Source organism: Bos javanicus, chromosome 21 (genome assembly GCF_032452875.1).
Source record: "Bos javanicus breed banteng chromosome 21, ARS-OSU_banteng_1.0, whole genome shotgun sequence".
Taxonomy (NCBI): domain Eukaryota; kingdom Metazoa; phylum Chordata; class Mammalia; order Artiodactyla; family Bovidae; genus Bos; species Bos javanicus.
This window is the reverse complement of record NC_083888.1, coordinates 54,571,362-54,583,362: the sequence shown is the minus strand read 5'-3', so window position 1 is coordinate 54,583,362 and position 12,001 is coordinate 54,571,362. Positions and strand designations below refer to the sequence as shown.

Below are 12,001 nucleotides of genomic sequence, written 5' to 3'. Positions count from 1 at the left end.
GCTCTCTGCCCTCTGCCCGCTTTTCTTGCCAAAGGTCAGGTGGGAAACGTGGGACTGCAAGTTCTCACCTTCCAATCACAGGGTTGGTTCCCCGGGCAACCAGCCCATATTTCAGTGTTTTCCCAAAATCACCTGGTTAACAAGCTCAGGTGTGGTAAATAGGGGTTTGCTATGCATATCAAGATGTCTTTATTGCTCTTATTACTTAGGAAATTCTGAGTTTTAGGAGCTCTGTGCCAGAAATGGGACAAAGACCAAATCTATTTTTCTTATTATAAATCACAACATCACAATAGTTGTTCTTAAGTATGGACCCTCCGCATCCCTGTCCTTTCCCAGCCCACACCTTTGCCCAGCAGCATCTGCATCACCTGGAAACTTTTAAGAGCTACAAATTCTTAGACCTTTGTTCCAGACCTGCTGAATCAGGATCTCTGGGGTGGGGCCCAATGATCTGCTTTTAACAATCAGCTCCAGGTGATTCTAATGCACAATGAAGTTTGAGAACTGCACTAAGGAAACCAGAATCATTTCAAATTCCAGGAAAAGAAGTAAAGAACGCTCTTTACTTCAGATTAAGGCCTAATTCAGACTTCTTATAAAGTACACACTTATCTAAAAACCTGCTTCCTCTCTCAATGTCCTTTTGTCTCTATTTTTTTTAAACAGCTTTACTGAGGTATACTTTATACACCATGCTGCTATGTCACTTCAGTCATGTCCGACCCTGTGCGACCCCATAGACGGCAGCCCACCAGGATCCCCCGTCCCTGGGATTCTCCAGGCAAGAACACTGGAGTGGGTTACCATTTCCTTCTCCAACGCATGAAAGTGAAAAGTGAAAGTGAAGTCGCTCAGTCGTGTCCGACCCCCAGCGACCCCATGGACTGCAGCTTTCCAGGCTCCTCCATCCATGGGACTCTCCAGGCAAGAGTACTGGAGTGGGGTGCCATTGCCTTCTCCATTATACACCATAAAATTCATCTAATTTAAGTGTACTTTCAACAATGTTTAATAAATTTACAGCAGTGTGCAACCATCAACACGATCCAGGGTTATAACATTTCCAGCACTCTAAAGGATCCCTTATGCCTGTGTGCACTGCCCTGTTCTCACCCACAGCCTCATTTATTTAGAGCCTCAGCACTCAGCTTCCTACCCATTCCCCGGCAGGAATCCCTTGCCCATCTACAATCCCTCCACTCGTTTTCCACTCTCCTTCCTGGGGCCAATGGAAGCTCAGGGTCAACTGAGGTGTGCAGCCATGCATGGCCTCTTATGCTAACCCCACTTACTTAGAAGGTCCCCTCTAGCTTTGGGAGACAGTTTAGTAGAGTAGTTAAGAGCACAGTCTGGGGTCAGACAGCCCCGAGTTTATACCCTAGTTGTACCGTTTATTACCTTCTGTATGATCCTAAGGGGCTTCCCAGGCGGTGCAGAGGTAAAGAATCTGACTGCCAATGTAGGAAAAGCAAGAGACGCAGGTTTGATCCCTGGGTTGGAAAGGTCCCCTGGTGGAGGAAATGGCAACCCACTACAGTATGCGTGCCTGGGAAATTCATGGACAGAGGAGCCTGGCGGGCTAGAGTCCATGGGGTTACAAAGAGTTGGACGTGACTGAGCAACTGAGCACGCATACACGTGTGACTCTAATTACATTCCTTAACCTATTTGATTCCTTAGGAGATTGACCTTGATAATACATGTGAAGCACTTTGCACAGTGCCTGGTATACAACAAGTGCACAATAAAAGCTTGATGTTATTTGATGAGGGCAACCAGCTTTGCAGGGTCAGAGAGCGCCGTCCCCACTGACTTTGCTGCCACAGAATGAATGCAGCAGAGTGTAAGTTTCTAGACGTGTACAGTGAAAAAAAAAAAGAAGCAGCAATCTGGCAAACTGCCTAGTTAACTAGTTATATTCAAGGCACAAATACATCAGCTTAAAAACAGGAATTAACTAAATATATTTAATCCACTTGTCCTTTCTGATCCAGTTATGAACCAGCAGATTCTTCTAATGTAAAATCTCAAAGCATCTCAATTATTAATCCTACTCAGAAAAGACATTCTCTGGACACTGGAGACCCTCTTCTCAATGCATATGATAAAAACTTGTGATAAGAGGCATATTTAACTAATGAACAGCTGGGTTTCACCCAATGACTAAACAATACTCAGAAAGCTGCCAACACCCTAATAATAAACCTATTACCTTCTTTCTAAGGATTAACTTTCTACTTCTTCTCAAGTTCCATATCCAAAGTTTTGAATCTTTAGTGTACAAAACTCTCACCTTCAAGTATCCATAGCTTTATCCTCTACCCAGCAGCATTCTTGGGGACATCTGTTACTATTTACCCCAGCTTTTGGACCAGGATGTGCTTAAGGGCAGGGTCATAACTTATTTTTGCTTTGCTGATACTTAGCATGATACCCAAGCAGATATTGCTGAATGAATGAATAAATAAAAACTACGGAAAACTAGGGTCTTCAAAAAGGAATGTAAAGGAAAATGAATTATGATTATGTCCTTGGTGCTTACCCCAGCAAAAGGAAAAAGTACTCACCTTTTGACTTTTAATTTGTTCTACTACAACCATCACAGAGGGGAAAAGGAGCTGGAACTACAAAGTAGAGAATGATTAGGATGGTATATATTCAAGCACAAGGAAAAAAATTAACTCAGGAAATGCCTTTGTTTTTAACCAGTCCATATATCATAAAGATGGCAATGCCACAGAACAGCCAGGATCCTAAGGCAATCTGATGTGGGGGTTGGCTGTAGATAGAACGGCAGACATGAGCAGTTTCTGTGTCTGAGGCACATAACTGCTAATACTGAGGCCAATGTAGAGCATTAACATCAGACAGTAAGTTTTCATTAAATGTGGAACTCTTCAAACAGTTCTGATCTAGGAAAACCTATGAAATAACAAATGCTGGGCTCTGAAACCAGAAGGAAAAAAGTTCTCAAAAATAATATCCTGAGTTAGAGTATTCCAATGATATCAACAGATTCCAAAGCATTTTGTTACCTGGTCTAAGGAGTAATTGACATGTGATATGGAGAGATGGGGGTCAGCCAGGAACTGCAACAAAAAACACTGTGATTAGGGCTCCATATATAGTATCTTGAGTCTATTTCATCTGTGAAAACTAGAAGGGAATCTGAGAGTAGGTTTAGGGTTCATTTTAGGGTACTGAGAATTGATCACTTACAGAAGATAATTAATTCTGATTTTCGGATGAAAATAGCTCACTCTTAGCTACCTGACCATATCAGAGGGCATCTCACATCAGGAATGTGCCCTCATCTGCAGTCCCAGAGGTGTGGCTCCCCACGTCTCTTCTCACCTCTTGTTCCAAATCAAGTAGTGCCTGGCGGTAAGGCTGCAAAACTGAATCCAGCCCCGTGCAGAAGGCCCTGAGGTAGATTCCATGTGACCCACCTTGGCCCTGCTGAGATGGATGGTGATCCTGAAATCAACAAAGAGAAGTCAGCTTTTCAGCTCACAGCCTGAAACCTGAGGAAGACATTATCCTTTATTAATGGCATTATTTTTGCTTAAATAATTTCCAATCAAAGTAGTGTTTCCATGAGAGGAAAATCTGACTGAAGAGACAGATTTTGAGTCCTGACCTTTTAAAATGTGATAATGTTTTAATTTTCCAAGTGTCTGAGATTTTACAAACTGGGTATTCTTCCACACTATCACTAGAGATTTTTTAACAACTCAGTTCTAACCTTGTAACTTCTGGCTTAAATCCCTTTGGTGGCTTCCTCTTACCCAAGAATAATATCTAAACTCCTCTACATAGCATACCGGAGAAGGCAATGGCACCCCACTCCGGTACTCTTGATGGAGGAGCCTGGTAGGCTGCAGTCCATGGGGTCGCTTAAGAGTCAAGACAGGACTGAGCGGCTTCACTTTCACTTTTCATTTTCATGCATTGAAGAAGGAAATGGCAACCCACTCCAGTGTTCTTGCCTGGAGAATCCCAGGGACGGGGGAGCCTGGTGGGCTGCCGTCTATAGGGTCGCACAGAGTCGGACACGACTGAAGTGACTTAGCAGCACATAGCATACGGTGACTTCTGTATTCTGGCCCTTACCCTCTCTCCAAAATTATCTTTCACTGCTTTCAACTTCACACCCTCATTTCCAAATTAATCAACAGTTCCCCGAACGTGCCTTATTTCTATCTTGCACCTCCATGAATCTGAGTGTGTTCTGCTTACAATTGTGTGCCCATGCTTGTGACAAATACCTACTCTTCCTGCGGGACCCAACTCAAGCATCTTTTCCCTGCAAAGCCCTTTCTAACTCTCCCCAGAGAACTAATAGCTCCCCTCTGTTGCTTTTATAGCATCTCTATTCAGTGCTGGAATTGAACTTTTGATTATTTGTTCCCTCATTAGACCAACAGCTTCAAGAAGCAAGGGCTCACACTCTGTCCATCTTTGCATTTCATTTCCTAGCACAGTTCTTTGAAGAGAGGGTAACTATTTATTGAATAAATAAAATGACCTCAGTCCTCCTCCTAACAACCCTTCTCCTGTCTCACATGGCAATTCATTAAAAACACGAATCTGACAGCCAACACGGGAAGTTAGAAGATGCTCACCAAGAGGCTATTTACAAATATGGCTTGTCTTTCAAGAAAGCTGTAGTTTTTATATAAAAGCATTCTTCTTCTTTTACATGGGGGAACTGTAACTAACAGTTGACTAGAGGCCATGATGACTAGGCTTTCTGGGTGGTCAGGCTCTGGTGGCAGTAGATACCATAGGAGAATTAAGCAAAAAATGTGGCAGGAAGCTTGGGCTCAGGGGTTATAAGGCACAGTGTAGCCAGAGGATGCCACAAAGGATACTAGCAGTTCCTGGAGATAAATGTTCACAGCTATAATAAGAACATGGGCATAGGGTGAAACAGACCAGACTAGCTTACAACCAGGCAGTTGGTTTTTTGATCTTGTATCATTTCAGAGAACTGAATGTCTTCATTTATCACAAAATGAAAGAGAAATTGCTTTTTATTTTTCAGAAAAAATAAATAAATAAATAAGAGGTGCTACAAATAGCTTTAGGAATTGGAAAAGTAGGAATCCACATATAAAATCCACATAGTCATGTGAATATAGAAGAGGTTAGCTTTTCTTAAAGTGATATATTGTTGTTGTTAGTCACTAAGTCATGTCTAACTCTTCTGTGACCCCATGGATTGTAGCCTGCAAGGCTCCTCTGTCCATGGGATTTCCCAGGTCAAAAATACTGAAGCAGGCTGCCATCTCTTCTCTAGGGGATCTTCCCAACACAGGCATGGAATCCGCGTCTCCTGAATTGTGAGTTGAGTTCAATCGCTCAGTCGTGTCCAACCCTTTGCGACCCCATGGACTGCAGCACGCCAGGCCTCCCTGTCCATCACCAACTCCCAGAGTTTACTCAAACTCATGCCCATTGAGTTGGTGATGCCATCCAACCATCTGTCTCATCCTCTGTCATCCTCTTCTCCTCCTGCCTTCAATCTTTCCCAGCATCAGGGTCTTTTCCAACGAGTCAGTTCTTCACATCAGGTGGCCAAAGTGTTGGACTTTCAGCTTCAACATCAGTCCTTCCAATGAATATTCAGGATTGATTTCCCTTAGGATGGACTGGCTGGATCTCCCTGCAGTCCAAGGAACTCTCAAGAATTTTCTCCAACACCACAGTTCAAAAGCATCAATTCTCTGGTGCTCAGTTTTCTTCACAGTCCAACTCTCACATCCACATGTGACTACTGGAAAAACCATAGCTTTGACTAGACAGACCTTTTTGGCACAGTAATATCTCTGCTTTTTAATACGTTATCTAGCTTGGTCATAAATTTTCTTCCAAGGAGCAAGTGTCTTTTAATTTCATGGCTGCAGTCACCACCTGCAGCGATTTTGGAGCCCAAGAAAATACAGCCTCTCACTGTTTCAATTGTTTCCCCATCTGTTTGCCATAAAGTGATGGGACCAGATGCCATGATCTTAGTTTTCTGAATGTTGAGTTTTAAGCCAACTTTTTCACTCTCCCGCATTATAGGCAGATTGGTTATTGCTGAGCCACCACAGAAACCCTAAAGTTACAAACACTTAAAATTAGAGCCCTTTTCATCTATATCAGGATATACACAGGTTCCAAATTTGATCATTGTGTTATTATTATTATGTTTTCATAGCAAACTAGCATTGATTAGATTTTGAATTCAAGTTTAGCTTATGTACTTTCTCTGCAACAAAATCTCTTTGATAGAACCAGAATCCCTGTCCCAGAAACGAACATTTATAAGGCATTATCCTCCAACATCTTTGCCCCATAGAAAACCACCAAGGGCCTGACAAGTGCTTACAGAAGAAGCAGCAGATGGTGCTGACTGCATTTGTTTCAGAAAAGCACCCTTCCTTTCCCATTCTAGAAGAGAAGCCTTTGTCTTAGAGCAGAATCAATCTTTCCGCTGGGAAATAGTCACCACTGAATCAGTCACACAATGTAGCAATCTTTTTACTTACCACTGACAGAACTGCAGACTGTTAAAAATAAAAGAGAACTTTAAAACTTCTCTTAAAGATTGTTTGTGGGTCTGCTGTACACCAGGCACTTCACAGGAACTACCTTGTTTAATCCCCACAACCCTATGAGATAGGTACCATCTATTATCCCCATTTTATAGGTGAGGAAACAGCCTCAGGTTGCTGCTGAGCAGTCTATGGTCAGTAAGGGATGGACAGGACATCAATCTTTGGCTTCTACACTATAAAGCATTGACTTCCAATTCCTATTAATGAACAATATTTATTAAGTTTCACCACATGCCAAGAACCTTCTCCAGTTTAACTTTATTTACAAATTAAAAAAACAAAGCCTGAAGATTTGAATTGCCTGCCTCGATGTGAGTACGGCAGTTAGAAGCAAAGCAACAAAGGAACTGGAAAGGATGCTTTGTGTTTTCACCTCTGGAATTGGAACCCTGATCCAATTCAAACTGATTTAATTTAGGTTCCTAAAACTTGGGCAAAGCGTACTTTCTCAATCTGCCTAAACTGGTCCCCACGTATATTTTCCCCTTGTTGGAGGGAGAGTCACCTTGCCCTTCACTTGAATAATTCCAGTGGTGAGACATTCATTACTTCTTAACACTTATGTCACATGAATTACCAATGGAATCAGTGAAAGTCTGACTTAGCCCCTGCCCACAGGAGGTGTACATTCTCAGAAAACAGAAACCTACCTGCTGCTGCACATGGCCCGTGTACTGTTCAATGAACTCAGTGAAGCGAATGTAGTCTGTGCCCAGCCGGCAGAGTCGATTCAAGACACTGGTTTCACTGGGATGAAGAAATGGGAAGTCCTGTGACACCTGGAGGAGGAGAATAATGCTAAGAATGCTGATGCCTGCTATTCACTGCTCGCTACAACTGCTGTCTCCCTTTGCAAGATGCCTATTTAACATCGATAAGTTCTGGATAACAAAAGAATTTTCAAGTCACTACAAAGACCTTATTCCCTAGCCCTAGCCTAATTAGTCACTTATTGAAATGGGTGGTAATGCATGGTAAAGAATTTAAACAATACAAAATGGTGTACATTAAAAATAAGTCAATCTCCTCAGAGGCAGCCACTATCACCTATTTCTTTTTTTGCTAATTGAGGTATAAATATTATATTGGTTTCAGATGCACAATGTAGTGATTCCGTATTTTTAAAGATTACACACTGTACAAAGTTATTACAAGAGACTATGCTCCTGTGCTGTACATTACAAGCCCGCGACTTACTTACAACTGGTAGTTTGTACTCAGTGCCCTTCACCTATCTCATCCCTCACCCTACCCCTCTTCCTTTTGGAAATGGCCATTTGGCCTCTGTATCTACGCACCTGTTTCTGTTTTGCTATGTTTGTTCATTTTGTTTTCTAAATTCCATATGTAAGTGATTTCATATAGTATTTGTCTTTGCCTGGTTTCACTAAGCATAATACCCTCCAGGCCTATCCACGTTGTCACAAACGGCAAGATTTCATTCTTTTTCATGGCTGAGTGTATTACCTATTTCTTATGAAATCTTTCTTCCTGGGATGATCTATAAGGATATTTGGGGGTTTTGACCTGGTTTCAACAAAGTCTCTTGAGCAATACTGCTCTAACTTGGATCTGCACACTCCAGAGGTTTCTCAAACATACTCATAGGATTTACAAATTCTCTCTGAAATTTTAAATTTTGTTTTCACTTCAGTAAAAATGTAAAGCTTAAAAGAAAAGAACAAAAAAAGTAAAGTTAATGTAGCATATTTAATCTGTAAGAGCACTTTAAAACAGGACGTATAATTTACTATCCATATTTTCATTCATATTTTTAATTTAAATCATGGCCAAATGATAACTTAGTATGGTATATAAAGATTTCACAGCAGTTCAAGCAGAAAAATAGTAGTGAGAGAATATATTCATTCAATCAACTTAAAAAGAAATTCATGGCAAAATATGCACAAAAGTTATCAGTTCAGCCATCACCCAGTGTACAGTCTGGTGGCATTAACTGCATTCACACTGTTGGGCAGCCATCACCACCAGCATCTCCAGAATATTCTTCTTTCCAGATGAAAACTCTGTACCTACGACTCTCCATTGTTCCTTAACCCACAGACCCTGCCAAGTATCCTTCTGATTCTGTCTCTATGAATTTGACTGCTTTACAATATTGATTCTTTTGTGACTGGCTTATTTCACTTAGCATAGTGTCTTCAAGGTTCATCCATGTTGTAGCACATGTTAGAATATCTCTCCTTTTTAAGCTGGAATAATATTCCATTGTGGGCTTCCCAGGTGGCTCAGTGTTAAAGGGTCCGCCTGCCAATGCTGAGATGCAGGTTCCATCCCTGGATTTGGGAAGATTCCCTAGAGGAGGAAATGGCAACCCACTCCAGTATTCTTGCCTGGGAAATCCCATGGATAGGGGAGCCTGGCGAGCTACAGTCCATGGGGTCGCAAAAAGAGTCAAACCCAACTCAGACTAAACAACAACAACAACATTCCGTTGATATTTGTTGTATTTTGTGTAATCACTTCCTTTGTCTACGGACAAACTGCTTCTACCTTTCGGCTATTGTCAATAATGCTGCTATGAACATGGTGTACAAATACCTATCAGAGTCTCTGCTTTCACTTCTTTGGGTTATATACCTAGGAATAAAACTGCTGGCTCATTTGGTAATTCTCTGTTTAAGTTCTGGGGGAGCTGCCATATCTTTTTTCTCAGGGACTGCACCATTCTACATTTCCACCAGCAATGCACAAGGGTTCCAATTTCTCTACATCCCCACCAACACTTGTTATTTTCTGTTTTTTTGGTAATAACCATCCTAAAGGATATAAAACGATATCTCATTGTGCATTTTCCTAAAGAATCATGCTATTGATCATCTTTTCATTTGTTTATTGGCCATTGAATATCTTCTTTGGACAATCAACCAACTTTTACTGACCACCTACTTATCCCAGGCACTGTGCTAACTTTCCATAAATAAGGAGCAAAGTCAGATATATTTACTACTCACAAGGAAATCAGAATATTTCATATTCATAATGTATTATATTTTGTGGAAGCCATTTTTATATGATAGTAAATGTAATAAATAGGCAAAAAAGAATTTTTCTGTTACTGATTCCACAATAATTTGATTAAGAATCCATTTAAAGTAGACTTAATGACACAATGTTAACCATATCTTCAAGTTAATAACTTTTAAGAGGTAGCATGACCAGTGCTTAAGAACCTGGTCTCTGGAGTCAGAATGCTTGGGTTTGAATCTGAGTCACCTCTTACTTCCTTGAAATCTTAGGCAAGCAATACCCTCATCTTTCATACCTATAAAGTAGAGATAATAATTTTGAGGATTAAATATGTAAATCACATGTGCTAAGCACATAGCCAAGTGCTCAATACATGTCAGCAATTTCTTATTATTCAGTTCAGTCGCTCAGTCGTGTCCGACTCTTTGCGACCCCATGAACCACAGCACGCGAGGCCTCCCTGTCATCACCAACTCCCGGAGTCCACTCAAACCCATGTCCGTTGAGTTGGTGATGCCATCCAACCATCTCATCCTCTGTCGTCCCCTTCTCCTCCCGTCCTCAATCTTTCCCAGCACCGGGGTCTTTTCCAATGAGTACTATTTCTTATTATTAGGGCGGCCCTATGCAGTTATTAAGTGATATTACTATTAACATTGGCATTTGTGCAGTGTTGCAGGAATTTTAGAAAAGTTCAAGGTCTGGTTATTCTGAAACAGCAAATGATACCTTAAAGTTATTGGTACTGTTTAGTATAACCTACTTATATGAACAGAGTTACTAAAGTCAAAATAGGAAATAGCCAGATCAGCAGCAAAATCATTCTACTATGAAACTCAAGTGTTGACAATTTAGGTTTAGCAAAACAAAAGTATATGCTGCATTAGCTCAATGGTTCTCAATTGGGGCAATTTTGCCCCCAAGGGAGAGGGTAATGTCTGGAGGTATTTTTGGTTGCCAGGGGTCCTACTGGCATCTAGTGAGTAGAGATCTCAGATGCTGCTGAACATCTTATAATGCACAGGACAGTCCCCACAACAAAGAATTTCCAGTCCAAAATGTCACAGTGCCAGCACTGAGAGGCTGCGTCAGATCGTCAATGTGAATTATCAATTTGGTAGCCTTATTTACTTTGTAAAAATAATTGGGTTTACAGTTGTTCAAGAACAATATGAGTTTATACTTAGCTTAATGTGTGTACATATTCTATATTACAATAAAATTATTTTTATCAACACAGAACATTCATGACAATTTTACCCTTTATACAAATGTGAAAAACACTGTCCTGAAGAAAGTATGCAATATTTGCTGGTTTGGGTAAAATTTTTTCTTTCATAAGTATCTTTTTTAATTAAAAAAAAATTTATTTGGCTGTGCTGGATCTTAGCTTCGACATGCAAACTCTTAGTTGTAGCATGTGGGATCTAGTTCCCTGACCATGTTTGAACCCAGGCTCCCTGCACTGGGAGCACGGAGTTTAGCTACTGGACTGTCAGGGAAGTCCCTCACAATATCTTAATACCAGTATGTGGCAGAAACTGTTAGGTGCTTCTGCAACATCTATGAAGATCACTGGGGCCTTTGCCCCCATAGGCAACCTATGTGACAGAAAGACTATATGTGTAGGTAACAACAATAAATCATACGAATTATGATGTCCTCTAAAGGAAATAAGTTGCTGTGATGGAAAATAATGGCATTAGAAGTATAAAGAGGTGGTTAGAGAAAGTTTTTCTTAGACGGTAACTATAAAACTGAGAACTTAAAGAGGAAAATATCCAACTAAGACTTTTTATAAGAAAAAAAGGAAAGCAGCTATTATTCCCATATTCTGTTGTCTCTTTTTACTTCATAGTCAAGAGCACACAATTTCTTTCTGAGCCTTTTCCTCCTACATGCCTGGCATTGTGCTAGTTTTACAGGTGCAAAGAAATAATAAGAGGAATCTGTTTGATGTATAAGTTGTAAAAACCAAGAATGTAATTCTTCTGCTCCTCCACAGCTTATACTACCAATTCTCATACAAACAGGCATGACTTTGTGATCAGACAGAGCTAGATTCAAATCTTGCCTTTTTAAGACCAGCCACCATAAAGTCCTCTGAGCTCCAGTTTGCTCTTTTGTAAACTGAGGCCAACAATACGTAAGTTACTAAGTTATGGAAATGATTAGAATAATATTACTGGAAGCAGAAGTAGAAAAGAGTGGTTCAAATACTGAAGTCAGACAGACCTGGGTTCAAGACCCTAAACTTATTCTCTGTGATCCCTGACACCGGAAATTAATCTCTGATATGGAGATAGGTGGTTGTGAAGATTAAAGCATACAGGTAAATCATATATATAGTATATACATAGCCCCCTTGAAATCCCTGGATACACGAAAAGCCTCCCCTGCTC

At 40.7% G+C, this 12,001-nt stretch overlaps 1 protein-coding gene across 1 annotated transcript in view; it reads right to left on the bottom strand.

The window, feature by feature from the left end:
- Window positions 1–12,001, bottom strand: part of TUBGCP4 (tubulin gamma complex component 4) — a 41,651-nt gene that overhangs the window by 28,933 nt on the left and 717 nt on the right. The window contains exons 2-5 of the mRNA XM_061395062.1: window positions 7,259–7,387; window positions 3,358–3,480; window positions 3,039–3,092; window positions 2,571–2,627 (exon numbers count right to left, since the gene is read on the bottom strand). Coding sequence (XP_061251046.1) covers window positions 2,571–2,627; window positions 3,039–3,092; window positions 3,358–3,480; window positions 7,259–7,387 — 363 coding nt within the window. The remainder of the gene's footprint in view (window positions 1–2,570; window positions 2,628–3,038; window positions 3,093–3,357; window positions 3,481–7,258; window positions 7,388–12,001) is intronic.